Source organism: Tarenaya hassleriana, unplaced genomic scaffold (genome assembly GCF_000463585.1).
Source record: "Tarenaya hassleriana unplaced genomic scaffold, ASM46358v1 Cleome8, whole genome shotgun sequence".
Taxonomy (NCBI): Eukaryota; Viridiplantae; Streptophyta; class Magnoliopsida; order Brassicales; family Cleomaceae; genus Tarenaya; species Tarenaya hassleriana.
In genome coordinates, this window is record NW_010970490.1 from 4261938 (window position 1) to 4276197 (window position 14260).

Here is a 14260-nt window from a genome sequence, read left to right on the forward strand (position 1 = left end):
TTTTTTTTTTTTTTTTTTTTTTTTTGTGGAAGTTACAGAATGGAGAACGACGGTGACGGATTGATGAAAACGCCATCCATGCAAACCAACAAGGATGGTTCCAAGGAAACGCAACCGCCGCATGAAGAACTCCCGCAGTCGCGATTGCAACAACAGCAACAAGAACAGACACAAACGCAAACGCAAACGCAAACGCACGCGTTACCTCAACCGCATCCGCAGCCGCAAAGGAAACAATCATCAGAGCAAGAGGGTCAAACGCAAACGCTGAAAGCGCCTAGATTCCGTTGTTTCTCCTTCTCTTGCTTTTGTTTTCCGCTTCGATGTTGTTGACTCGTGTAGACAAACGGGAGAACAATTAGATCTACGTACGTTCAAATGACTTTGCGAAATTCGGAGTCTTTGGCAGTTTCTTTGCATATGTAATAAAAAAAAAGTAGATTATTAGAGATTCATGTAATATCTGTAATATATATTATCGACATATATTATAGATATGTCCAACACGAATTTTGAATATGCAAAGCTTGAATCTTCTTTTTCAATGTAATTGATGATATATACATACACGTGTATCCTATGTCATGCTCATGCATGCATCGATCGTAATTAAATACAATGCATATGACTAGTTTATGCCCACGTACGAATGCTGCCAATGCAAATTTATGTGAAATTTGAAAATGCATATATATATATAAATATTGGGTCACGTGACCACCACCACCGTGTCCTGAGTTATTACCCTTCACATAATTGAATGATAAATACAATTATATATAATAATAATAATAATACATGCATGTAAATATATATGTCTGCAGTCACGTACGTTGGGTTGCTATCTACCAATTAGATGTGGCTTAGGGATTAGGGAAAAAGGTGACAAAACGAAAGCAGATGTGTAGTTATTATACTAAGCATTTAATCAAGCCAGATGTCTCTCCTTTATATACAAATCCATCTCCCCCTCTACTTCTCAAAAATCATGTATAGATTTATTTATTTATAATTTGGGAGAAATTATATATATTAATATTTGTGTGACCAATCGAATATTTTTACCCAAAAAAAAAATAATATTGTCGGTTTTATGATTTACAGTGTGCAGAGGAAAGGGGTAAAAGTGGGGGGTAAAATCAGGTAGAAATGTGAATGAAAAATGGGGGACCATTTTTAATATATAGTTGGCTTTTGATCAGTAAAAGTAATAAAACCTAAACAATCTCTCCCTTTTTTTTTAAAATCTTCTTCTTTTCTTCAGTTTTCTATTCTCGAGATGCCGACACACACCCTCTCCTGCTACTTTTATCTCTATGTGTATATACATACAGACATCTACATATATATATTTATGCATGTTTAAGTGTATATATATGAATGTCTATATATACATACATAGACGCATATGTTTTTATTTCGTTTTATATATATAGTTTCGGTATAATCACAAAATAAAATTCTTCATTATATTAAAGAGTATGTTAATAACAAATATTACATAATATCTAAATCCACATATCATAGAAATATCACTAACAAAATAAGATATTCGTGATAACAAAATACTGATGAAGACAACAAGTTATTCCTCATGAGACTACAAGCTTTTGAATCCATGATTAAGACACGACTCAATGGGGACTCTCTCTCTCTCTCTCTCTCTCTCTCGATGAAATGTTCATCACTTCCCTCTCCCTCTTTTGTTTTTCTGCTTTCACGCTACATATCTATACGAAGAATAGATAGTAAGAGTATTTAATTTGTTGGAGGGCCGAGTTCATCGCCAAGGTGTTTAGGGTTTATAAATAGTGGTACGTACGTATCGATTGGTAAATTCGATTGATGTACCTATTCATTATATATGTATATAATATATATATATATATATATATATATATATACTTGTTCAAACCAGATTTAATATATATATATATATATACTTGTTTTGGAAAGGACAATATAGGCAAGGTACGAGAGGCGTGCGTTTGAGTCACCCACATTTACCGCTTTTGTTGTTGTCGACAACGCCTGCCCTCCCTCACTCTTCCAAAATCCGAGTACGAGATTGCAACTTTATTATTACAACATATACATAAAATGTATAATTACAAATCTAGTATTCTTATTATTATCCGAGTATATTTGATATTCTAATTATCCTTATATATTTTTCCGAATAGAAAAATTCAACAATTACTCCCCAAATTCTTTTTTTCTCAAACCGTTAATTAAAAGCTTATTAAATTACTGGTTTTTTTTTTTTTGCTTCACAATATAACCTTGCGATGACAACCCCCATTTCGAAATGTATACATGTGTTATTCGTTTTTATGGTGAGGAAGCATTAAATTTTTCAATTGTTTTTGGTGGGGATAGAGATATATGCCACGTGGCACTACGAGGTCCATTGCTTTAGACATTTTCAGTGCAATTCTTCCGGGTTTGGACTTTGGAGTCATGTGGTAGGGTTTCGATCACTTCGCCCGAGCATCTTTTTTTTCTTCAATTGATTTTACTTAACTTTGTATTAAGAAAAAAACTTCCACTTTCTCTCCTCCTCCGCCTCCTCCTCTTCATCATCTTCATCTTCGTCATCACCGTCATCATCATCATCATCATCACCACCGTCATCATCGTCATCACCGTCATCTTGTCCATCACTTTTACACGCTTGGTCGGAGCTACGAAACCCTAGACGACGGGCTTTGTGAACCGGACATAACAGTACTTGAGCCGATATCAGGTGAACGTTAGAGCTCGTGACCTGCTTTATCCCTAAACCCTTTGACTTCAAACAGAAAACGTATTTGACTGCTAACGAAAGCCCTAGTTATAAATATCGATCTAGTGAAATTTCACTATAACCTCTTTTCTTCCCCCCCTTTTTTTTTTTTGCTGAAAGGTATTTAGTTTATTATGAAGTTCTTGTGCTTCAATCCTTCTTAATTATCAGCTTCATTTTATCGCCAGTCTTTGGATTTAATGATATGCATGCCCAGAAAGTTTAATTCTTGGCCGAATCTCGAGTCCATATGCCCTCCACATGAAACCCTAAATCCGACATAAGATGCCGAATCCAGTATTAATCTTTTTAGGGCAATCAATATATATATATATATATATATAATTTCACAGGAAAACAAGCTATAGATCTGTTCTTATAAGAATTCGCAAGAATCTTCAATATATATAGTTAGTATTGGATTTGTTTTAATCTTTTGCATACTCAAGAAACTGACTAGCTCCTAATTACATGGATCGACGGCGGCGGAAGACAAGGAGAGAGGTAACAAGATGAGTACGGCGACTTGGAAAGAGGAAAACGGCGACGTTTCAGCCGCCGATGGCAGAACCGTAATTACAAAGGGGCCGCCGCCAGCTTCGTCGTCGTGGTCATGGTTAAGGTCGAAGGACCCGAGGATCGTTAGGGTTTCGAGGGCGTTCGGAGGCAAAGACCGTCACAGCAAGGTGTGTACTTTGAGAGGGTTACGTGACAGGCGCGTGAGATTATCAGTCCCCACGGCCATTCAGCTCTACGACCTCCAGGACCGGCTCGGCGTTGACCAACCCAGCAAAGCCGTTGACTGGTTGCTCCACGCCGCCAAAGACGAGATCGACGCGCTCCCTCCTCTCCCCATCTCGCCGGAAAACTTCGCCCTCCTCAACCACCACCACCGGCCCTTCTTGAGTCTCAACCCGGGTCTCGGCCCGAGTCAAGAACCGGGTCAACTCGGCGACGAAGGCCGAGAGCGTGGTCGCGAGAAAGAGGACGATGAGGGAGGAAAAAACGACGCGGTTTTGGGTACTATCAATTGTATCGATGAGAGAGAGAATTCTGTTATAGAGAGAGAATGTAGAGAGAGAAGAAAATGGTGAAATATGAACTCTATATTGATCAGTGTACGCTCCTGAGTATAAATACTCTGTTTGAATACAAACCTTCTGTTTCTAACTCAGGTTTCACTCACATATACACTATATGTATAGTATACTCTAATATACCCCCCTCAAGTCTATGATTCCTTTGGAGGAAGAAATAGACTTGAAGTTTGGAATTTTGTCATCATCGAGTGAAACAGAGCTGGTTGCAGAGCCTTGGTCAGAAAATCTGCGAGTTGGTTTTCCGACTTGACATGCATCGGATTTACCAAACCTTCTCGTAGCTTATCACGAATAATATGGCAGTCCAGCTCAATGTGCTTCGTTCTTTCATGGAATGCAGCATTTGAAGCAAGATATAGCGCCGATTTGTTATCACAAAACAGGTTGGCAGGTAGAGCAACTGTAATATGAAGTTCTTTCAGCAAGTTTGTCATCCATATGATCTCACAGGTTGCATTAGCTAAAGCCCTGTATTCAGCTTCTGTACTGCTTCTTGACACTGTATTCTGCTTCTTGGATTTCCATGACACAAGAGAACTACCAAGGAAAACCAAATAACCAGTAATAGATCGTCTTGTATCCGGACACGTGCCCCAATCTGTGTCTGCAAATGCCTGAACTTTGGAATCTGAACTCGAGGAATAGAATAGCCCTTGTCCAGGATTATTCTTGAGATACCTGATGATTCTGTGTGCAGCCTTTAGATGCTCATCGGTTGGTGCTGAAAGAAATTGGCTTAACTTGTGAACTGAAAAACTTATGTCTGGTCTGGTAATAGTCAAGTATAGCAACTTCCCCACCAAAGCTCGATAAGGAGAGGAGTCTTGCAACAGTACTCCTGTGTCTTTACTCAAGTGTAGATTTGGGTCCATTGGGACAGAAACTGGCTTGCAACCGGATAATCCAGTCTCTGTTAAAAGATCCAAACAATATTTCCGTTGACAGATTGAAATCCCTTGAGCTGATCTTGCAATTTCCAAACCTAGGAAAAACTTCAGAGGACCAAGATCTTTGATGTTAAAGTTATTCCTTAGCAGGCTTTTTAACTCATCAACAGCCTTATTGTTATTGCTAGCAATAACAATATCATCGACATATACCAACAGAGCCACAAAGGAGTCATTGTGCTTCATTACAAACAGAGAGTGATCTGTTTGAGATTGTCGATAACCTGCCTTCAGTAACACAGATGAAAACTTTTGATACCACTGACGTGAAGCTTGCTTTAATCCATATAAAGACTTTTTTAGCTTACACACAGCTTTCTCAGGTAATTTCACGCCATCAGTAGGTGTATAACCTTGTGGAAGAGTCATGTATATTGTCTCATCTAAGTCTCCATGCAAAAATGCATTCGAAACATCCATCTGTGATAAAGACCAATTTTGTGATGCAGCTAAAGCCAAAAGTACCTTGACTGTAGTTAATTTCGCAACAGGAGAAAATGTATCTGTATAATCCACACCTTCTTGCTGAGTATATCCTTTAGCAACTAGTCGCGCCTTGTATCTATCGACTGTACCATCAGCCTTCCTCTTTATCTTATATACCCATTTACACCCAATTGGCTTGTGATCCTTTGGAAGTGAAACAATTGACCAAGTATTGTTCTGAATGAGAGCAGATAACTCTTCATTCATTGCAATCTGCCAATCTGATGAGGTTATAGCTTCTTTGAAATGTCGAGGTTCGGTCTCAAGGTTAAGGTTCAGAATGTATCTTTGGTAAGTAGGAGAAAGTTGTTGATAATCAACATATGAAGACATCGGATAAGGGGTGGTAATCACAGATTTTTCAGTATTATGTTGAGTAGCATAACACTGATAATCTGATAGATAAGATGGTGGGTTGGTTTTACGAAATGGTCTGGTATTTGATGGTTCTGGTCTGTCTGGATGAATGGGTTGGTTATTTGGATCTGGTTGAGTAAAGTGGGTGGTCTGTTCTGGTTCAATAGGTAGAGAAATTGGTAAAGGTAATATGGTTGTGGGAAATATATCATCAGGTGATTGATTTACAGTAGAAGGTATTGAATGAAAAGGAAATATGGTTTCATGAAACTCGACATTTCTAGAAATATATACCTCATGTGTCTCAGGATCCAGTAGTTTGTAGCCCTTGACACCAGGTGGATAGCCAATGAAAACTGCAGCTCGTGCCCGAGGTGAAAACTTTGTCCTATCTTTCAGAAGTGTAGTACTGTAAGATAGACAACCAAACACACGAAGATGTGAGTAGGAAGGTGCTTTACCATTTAATACTTCGTATGGAGATTTCTGATCCAGGAGAGGTGAGGGAATACGATTTATCAGAAAAACAGCAGTTCTGACACAATCTGTCCAATATCCCAGTGGTAGCTTCGATTGGAACAACAGAGATCTTGCAACATTTAACACATGTTGATGCTTCCTTTCTACTACTGAATTCTGTTCAGGTGTGTTGACACATGAGAAATGATGAATAATTCCCTTTTCTTGACAGAAATCTGTAAACTTCAGCTCATGGGCATTATCTGATCGAATGATTTTTATTTTCGATCTGTACTGAGTCTCTATCATGGTAACAAAAGCAGGAAAAAGATGCAACACATCACTTTTATTATGAAGAAAGTAAATCCATGTGGCTCGAGAACAATCATCAACAATTGTTAAAAAATATCTATATCCTTCAACAGACATTGTAGAAAAAGGACCCCAAATGTCTAGATGAATTAGATCAAAAGGATGATCAGATACATGATTATTGAAAGGAAAGGGTAAACGTCTTTGTTTCGCTAAATGACATGTCTGACAGTGGGTCAAGTCTGTACATTTAGGAAGAGATAGAGCTGAAGAGAGGGTCTTTATTCTGGCTATGGAAGGGTGGCCCAGTCTTTGGTGCCATATGTTTGTATCTGCTGTAAGAGCATTGCAGGAATGAAATGAAGATGAAGATGGTGGTGCCGGGGAAAAAGTTGGATCAAGAATGTAGAGGTTCTGCTGAAGATCAGCTTTCCCAATCATCCAGTCCAGAGTAGGCACCTGAATCATACATGAATCGGAAGAAAAAATGACAGAAACAGAGTTCTGCTTTAGTAATGCAGAAACACTGATAAGGTTGAAAGCAAAGGTGGGAACATATAGGACGTTTTGTAAGGTTAAAAATGAGTTGATGTTGACAGTACCAGCATGTGTAATAGTGATGTGATGCTTATTAGGTAATGTTACCATGACAGGAGAAACAGTACTGAGATCAGAAAATAAATCTCTATTCACACAGACATGTGTTGATGCTCCAGAATCAATGATCCAAGTACCAGGAGACATACAGTTTGATTGTATAGAGCTTGAGCAAATGTAAGAATGTTGCGTACCAGATGATGGATGAGATTCTGCTGCCCCATCAGCAGTAATAGTGGCATTGACAAAAGCCATTTTATTGGAGATCTCTGCATAGAGCTTCTGGAGTTGATCAGGAGACAACTCTGTAATTGGAGGGAATTGTGATGTGTTCATGTCCATAGCTGGCATAGACTGAACTGAAGCAACAACAGGTCTCTGTTGTGGAGGATGTGGTCCTGAATACTGATATGCAGAATTCGGCCTGACATTCTGTTGAGGAACATATGGTCGAGGATTGAATGGTCGAGGAGCTGAAGCTGGTCCAGATTGCTTGTAGCCTGGTGGATAACCATGTAGCTTATAGCATTTCTGTACCACATGACCATATAGTCCACAGTGTGTACATAATGGTCTCTGTTTTGGTCTAAAGTTACCTCCAGAAACGGCAGCCACAACACCATCTGGAATTGCTGAAGCTTGAAGAACAGGTGAATCATTAAGATTTGGATTCTTGACCAGTCGCTGTTGTTCATGTTGAATGATCAAGTTGTAGGTCTTGTCCAGATCAGGTAGTGGATCTTGCATAATAATCTGTCCTCTGATAGTTTCAAATGAATCATTCAGTCCAAAAAGGAACTCAATGACAAAGTCCTCTTCATGATGCTCATACCATTTCTGATTAAGATCACAAGTGCACCTTCCACACGAACATTTCGGACTATTACGAACAGACTTCAATTCTTCCCAAAGTGTGAAAAGTTTGTTGTAATAATTGCTCACATCAGATGAACCTTGAGAGAGAGATCGAAGTCGCTGCTTGATACTATATCTCCGAGGAACATGATTCTGCTTGTAACGTCGAGAGAGATTGTTCCATATATCTTTCGCAGTTGATATATGAAGCAAACTTGGCGCAATTATCTTTGAAACTGAATTCATCAACCAAGAACTGACTACAGCATTATTCCGAGACCATAACCTAGAATTTTGATGATTCTCAGGTGGTCGAGGCAAAGATCCATCAACAAAGCATAATTTGTTTCTACCTTCTAATGCCATCGAAACAGAGCGATGCCAAGAACTGAAGTTTTCTGGTCCACTTAATCGATCTGATACAAGAACTACATTTGTATGGTCACTTGAACCAAGATAGTAATGACTGGTGATAGGTACCTCAGGAAGTTCTTCGAGATCTTCGAACGGAGCTTCCATGACGATGAACAATTTGCAAAGAATCTCAGAAAAAATTTGATCTGGATAAAGATCAAATCGAAATGAAATGACGAAAAGAATGATTGAAGCGGAGCAATTCACTGCTCTGATACCATATCAATTGTATCGATGAGAGAGAGAATTCTGTTATAGAGAGAGAATGTAGAGAGAGAAGAAAATGGTGAAATATGAACTCTATATTGATCAGTGTACGCTCCTGAGTATAAATACTCTGTTTGAATACAAACCTTCTGTTTCTAACTCAGGTTTCACTCACATATACACTATATGTATAGTATACTCTAATAGGTACCGACATTCATCAGCTGCAGCAACATAATGATCAACATGTTGTATCTTTCTACAACATGGAACATCATCGTCATCACCATGGCCATGACCATTCGGGTTTTCATGAGACAGATCATCGTCATCATCAAAGCCATAACCTTGTCCCATTTCCATCGCAAATCTTGTTCTGTCCGACGACAACACAGTCTCTGTTCCCATCACCGGTGGATCCAACACAAGTGGCGAGCCACTTTCAAGTACAGGATTCGTCCGAAAACGCGCCGACTGAACATCCTTTGATACACGGTCTTGGCTTTCATCACAATGCTCGAGTTCCTGTTCATTTCGATCAGGCCGATGGTAACGTGTCTAAGATTCTAGGCTCCGGTCGAGAGTAGCACGAGCGGAAGAAGATGATCGATCATCCGAATTGATCATTAATGGAGGTGAAAAGAACAGATTAATTTAAGGTGGTATTTTTTTTTGGATATAATCAAGGTCATCACCGTCATCATCTTCATCTTCGTCATCACCGTCATCATCATCATCATCATCATCACCACCGTCATCATCGTCATCACCGTCATCTTGTCCATCACTTTTACACGCTTGGTCGGAGCTACGAAACCCTAGACGACGGGCTTTGTGAACCGGACATAACAGTACTTGAGCCGATATCAGGTGAACGTTAGAGCTCGTGACCTGCTTTATCCCTAAACCCTTTGACTTCAAACAGAAAACATATTTGACTGCTAACGAAAGCCCTAGTTATAAATATCGATCTAGTGAAATTTCACTATAACCTCTTTTCTTCCCCCCCTTTTTTTTTTTTGCTGAAAGGTATTTAGTTTATTATGAAGTTCTTGTGCTTCAATCCTTCTTAATTATCAGCTTCATTTTATCGCCAGTCTTTGGATTTAATGATATGCATGCCCAGAAAGTTTAATTCTTGGCCGAATCTCGAGTCCATATGCCCTCCACATGAAACCCTAAATCCGACATAAGATGCCGAATCCAGTATTAATCTTTTTAGGGCAATCAATATATATATATATATATATATAATTTCGCAGGAAAACAAGCTATAGATCTGTTCTTATAAGAATTCGCAAGAATCTTCAATATATATAGTTAGTATTGGATTTGTTTTAATCTTTTGCATACTCAAGAAACTGACTAGCTCCTAATTACATGGATCGACGGCGGCGGAAGACAAGGAGAGAGGTAACAAGATGAGTACGGCGACTTGGAAAGAGGAAAACGGCGACGTTTCAGCCGCCGATGGCAGAACCGTAATTACAAAGGGGCCGCCGCCAGCTTCGTCGTCGTGGTCATGGTTAAGGTCGAAGGACCCGAGGATCGTTAGGGTTTCGAGGGCGTTCGGAGGCAAAGACCGTCACAGCAAGGTGTGTACTTTGAGAGGGTTACGTGACAGGCGCGTGAGATTATCAGTCCCCACGGCCATTCAGCTCTACGACCTCCAGGACCGGCTCGGCGTTGACCAACCCAGCAAAGCCGTTGACTGGTTGCTCAACGCCGCCAAAGACGAGATCGACGCGCTCCCTCCTCTCCCCATCTCGCCGGAAAACTTCGCCCTCCTCAACCACCACCACCGGCCCTTCTTGAGTCTCAACCCGGGTCTCGGCCCGAGTCAAGAACCGGGTCAACTCGGCGACGAAGGCCGAGAGCGTGGTCGCGAGAAAGAGGACGACGAGGGAGGAAAAAACGACGCGGTTTTGGGTACCGACATTCATCAGCTGCAGCAACATAATCAACATGTTGGATCTTTCTACAACATGGAACATCATCGTCATCACCATGGCCATGACCATTCGGGTTTTCATGAGACAGATCATCGTCATCATCAAAGCCATAACCTTGTCCCGTTTCCATCGCAAATCTTGTTCTGTCCGACGACAACACAGTCTCTGTTCCCATCACCGGTGGATCCAACACAAGTGGCGAGCCACTTTCAAGTACAGGGTTCGTCCGAAAACGCGCCGACTCAACATCCTTTGATACACGGTCTTGGCTTTCATCACAATGCTCGAGTTCCTGTTCATTTCGATCAGGCCGATGGTAACGTGTCTAAGATTCTAGGCTCCGGTCGAGAGTAGCACGAGCGGAAGAAGATGATCGATCATCCGAATTGATCATTAATGGAGGTGAAAAGAACAGATTAATTTAAGGTGGTATTTTTTTTTTGGATATAATCAAGGTATCTTGGTGTAATGACGTTTTTGATTTAGTTATGAATGACTTCTGTTTTGATCATATGATGAGTTTGTACAAACTTTTCATCTAATGTATGTATGCCCGTTTTGTGTGTATACATTGATTGTTTGTATGCGACAGCTCTGCCTAGATTTTAGTTATAGCGTTGCAAAACATAACGAAATGGATATATATATATATATATATATGTATATGTGTGTGGAGAGAGAGAGAGAGTTGATGCAATTTGTTATAGTTCTGGTTCATTATCAATTCTTCTATATATAAAGATACTCTTGGTTAGCTCAGCCGGTGAAAAAGAGACGCAAAATGTTTGTTCCGTATCGAGTTCGAGTCTCAAATTGGAAAGGGAGATTGCACATTGTTTGCTCACGACCCCGAGATTAATGTGAGTTTCGGCACAAAATATCCGGTTATTAAAAAAAGAAGATATTGGAATTGTATATATATATATATATTGCGCTTCACTGAGTTATAGATATCTATTTACCAGTGTCTCATGTCACTTGTACTCCTCTAATGGAAACTGTGGTTAGTAAATTGGGAATTATGGAACATTTATATTATATAGATATATATATGTATGTATATATCTGTGTGTGCGCTTCTCCAAAGTCTGCTGCTAAAACTGGAAGATAAAAGGGACAATAACTCAAACCAGTTTGGACTGTCGGAGAAATAGCAAAGAAAGCTGCTTTTGTACAAACTGGTCGATTTATGTAAAGGCTGCAGATCCAATGTTCTGCGCCTCCTTCATTTTATTACACACTAGTAAATTATCTCTCTATACACACACACACACATGTATATATGCATGCACTTTGATACACACATATATTGTGCATGCATGCACGCACGCACATATGTATGATATGTATTCATGTATATTCGCCGTAGATGCATGTATAAAATAGCCAATATTTTTATTTTATTTTAAGAAAAACGATTAATGCATTTCTCTGTGTTTTAGAAAGTAGTACTAACTAACCCTTTGACAGTATAAATCGGATTGGAGTAAATTATTAGTATCATCATTACAAAATGAAAATGGATTTTTAATAAAATTCTATTATTGAGATGTAATATAATTAATTTGTTATTATTCTTATTTTTTTCATATTTAAAATATTTTTTGTGTGTAAACTAATCATTCTTACTACTAATTTGCATTCATTCATATAATTAATTTGAAATAGTCTGAACACTATAATTATGTATAAACCGACCAATTTACAGAGTTTTTTTTTTCTCTGGATTTTTTCTATATTTGCTCCTATTATTCGTTTTTTTAAATTAACTATAACTAATTATTATTATTACTACTAGGCAATCTAACCGTTAGCCCACGCGTCAGAAAGACGCAGCACGGTGACGGCCTCTCTATCCGTTCCGTAGTGACGTTATCATCCCCTGTTTCCTAAACGAAATTTTCAAAACTTTGCTTTCTCACTCTCGCTCTCTCCAGATCGAAGGGTTTATGTTGGGTTTAATCCCATTTGAAACCCTAAATTTCGCGGTTTTCGGGTCGTACTCCATTTCTTGGCACCTCTGTTTCTTTGTCATTTTCCCCAAATTCGCTCCTTGTCTAGGGTTTTCACCTGGGTTCGCCGCCGGTGGCTGCTGGCAATTGTTTGTTCTTCTTCCTTGGCGATTCTGCTGTTTCTGGGGGGGTTTTGGTGGAGGAGGCTTCTTCTCTGGTAAGCATTGGACTTCATATGATGTAATTTTCCAACAAAATTGGGTGTTGGTTTCTTGTGCTCTCGTGGTGGCTGGACCCGGCAATTTTCTAGGGTTTCTCTGCGGTTGTGTATTGTTGTTGTTTTGACCAAAATTGATGTTTAATTATGTATCATTTTATTGGTTGTCTTGGTGGATGAGTACCCTTCTCCGGTTCCTTGTCTGATGATTTGCCCTTTCTGTTTTCTTCAAGTTGCGGAGAACAGAATTTCACGACAAATGACTTGATACTGTGTTCTCGACGGATGCGGATATTGTTGGGTTCGCTCAAGAAATGGTTCTACATGTTATGTTGGAAAAAGTTGTAAGAGGTGTTGAATATGAGCAATGGAAGTGGGGAAAGTGGAAGTGAGCAAAGAGAACTACACAGGAAGAGAAGGTCTCATGGCAACGATTTTGCTTATGCGGTCGCAAGAATGGCCGTGGCACAGGTGTGCGAGAGTGTTGAGATCAACACATTACAAGAATCACAGATGCTTGAGAGCTTGAGGTTCAATTCTTTTCAAGAGTCTGCTCTTGAAACACTGACCGATGTTGTGGTCCGGTATGTCCAGAGCATTGGAAAGACTGCATTTTTGTCTGCTAATATGGCCGGTAGATCAGAGGGTAATGCTTTGGATATTGTTCAAGCTTTGGAAGATTTGAATTCTGGGTTAGGTTTTGCTGGTGCTTCGGATGTTGACCATTGTCTTGCTGATTCCGGGGTAGTAAAGGACATTATCCGTTATATTGGAGAAGCAGAGGTGATGCCATATGCGTATTCTCTTCCCCGTTTCCCTATTAACAAAGGAAAAAGCCCAGCGTCGAGCTTTTCAATTATTGGAGCCGAGCCTCCTGATGAGCATATTCCAGTTTGGCTTCCTGCATTTCCTGAAACCAAGACACATGTTCAATCAGAGGCGGGGAGTGATGAGAGAGCTGTTGATGATGATTCTGGCAGATCTGAACTAGATATGCGGAGTAAAGAAAATGGGTCTGCTCATTTAACAATGCAGCTGTCTTCATCTGTTGATCAAAAGGATCTTGAAATATCAGTGGAAGGTAACCCGTTTTTTACTGCTCCTCTTAGATTTGGGGAGAAGGAGGTATCGCTCATTGTCCGCCCTGCAGAGCTTTCAAACGAAGCAGCTAGTATCAATCGCAGTCCCAGAATACACATGATAAACAATCACATTCCATTGTTTGAGGCGTTTACTCCAGCTAATGAGATTGTGGAGAACTGGTCTGAATCTGAGAATAGAGAGAAGAAAGAGCCTACAAAAGCACGGTCACTGGTGCATTTCAAGATCGGGTGTCCAAAGGCACCTATGGGTTTGTCAATAAACCGAAATTTAGAGAACAAGGATAATCGGAAAGTTGCTGCTTGGTTTTGGGAGGGTGATGACAAGAATGAGAAGAAGCCAGAAAATGAAGGAAATTGTGAAAGGATAATTCAGGGACTGACTCAGGTGTAAAATAGGTATCTGTGAGTATGATGTCTACAGGTTTGAGGGAATTGTTAGACGGAGTATGTACTTTCCCCGGACATCCATAGCTGAGATAGTGATAGGTTGCATTGAATGCATGACTTTTAGGGAAAG

General features: G+C 39.7%; 2 protein-coding genes and 1 pseudogene across 2 annotated transcripts; all 3 read left to right on the top strand.

The window, feature by feature from the left end:
• Nucleotides 1–2602: 2602 nt before the first annotated feature.
• LOC104802973 (transcription factor TCP13) lies at nt 2603–3917 on the top strand. Its single transcript, XM_010526816.2, has 2 exons — nt 2603–2746; nt 3278–3917. Exon 2 carries the CDS (start codon nt 3298–3300, stop codon nt 3877–3879), a length of 582 nt encoding a protein of 193 aa, XP_010525118.1. The 5' UTR covers nt 2603–2746; nt 3278–3297; the 3' UTR covers nt 3880–3917.
• A 5351-nt stretch (nt 3918–9268) lies between these two features.
• Nucleotides 9269–10936, top strand: LOC109116195 (transcription factor TCP13-like). The gene is made up of 2 exons (XM_019201168.1): nt 9269–9389; nt 9921–10936. Exon 2 carries the CDS (start codon nt 9941–9943, stop codon nt 10823–10825), a length of 885 nt encoding a protein of 294 aa, XP_019056713.1. The 5' UTR covers nt 9269–9389; nt 9921–9940; the 3' UTR covers nt 10826–10936.
• A 1388-nt stretch (nt 10937–12324) lies between these two features.
• On the top strand, nt 12325–14254 carry LOC104802974 (annotated as a pseudogene).
• Nucleotides 14255–14260: the final 6 nt, after the last annotated feature.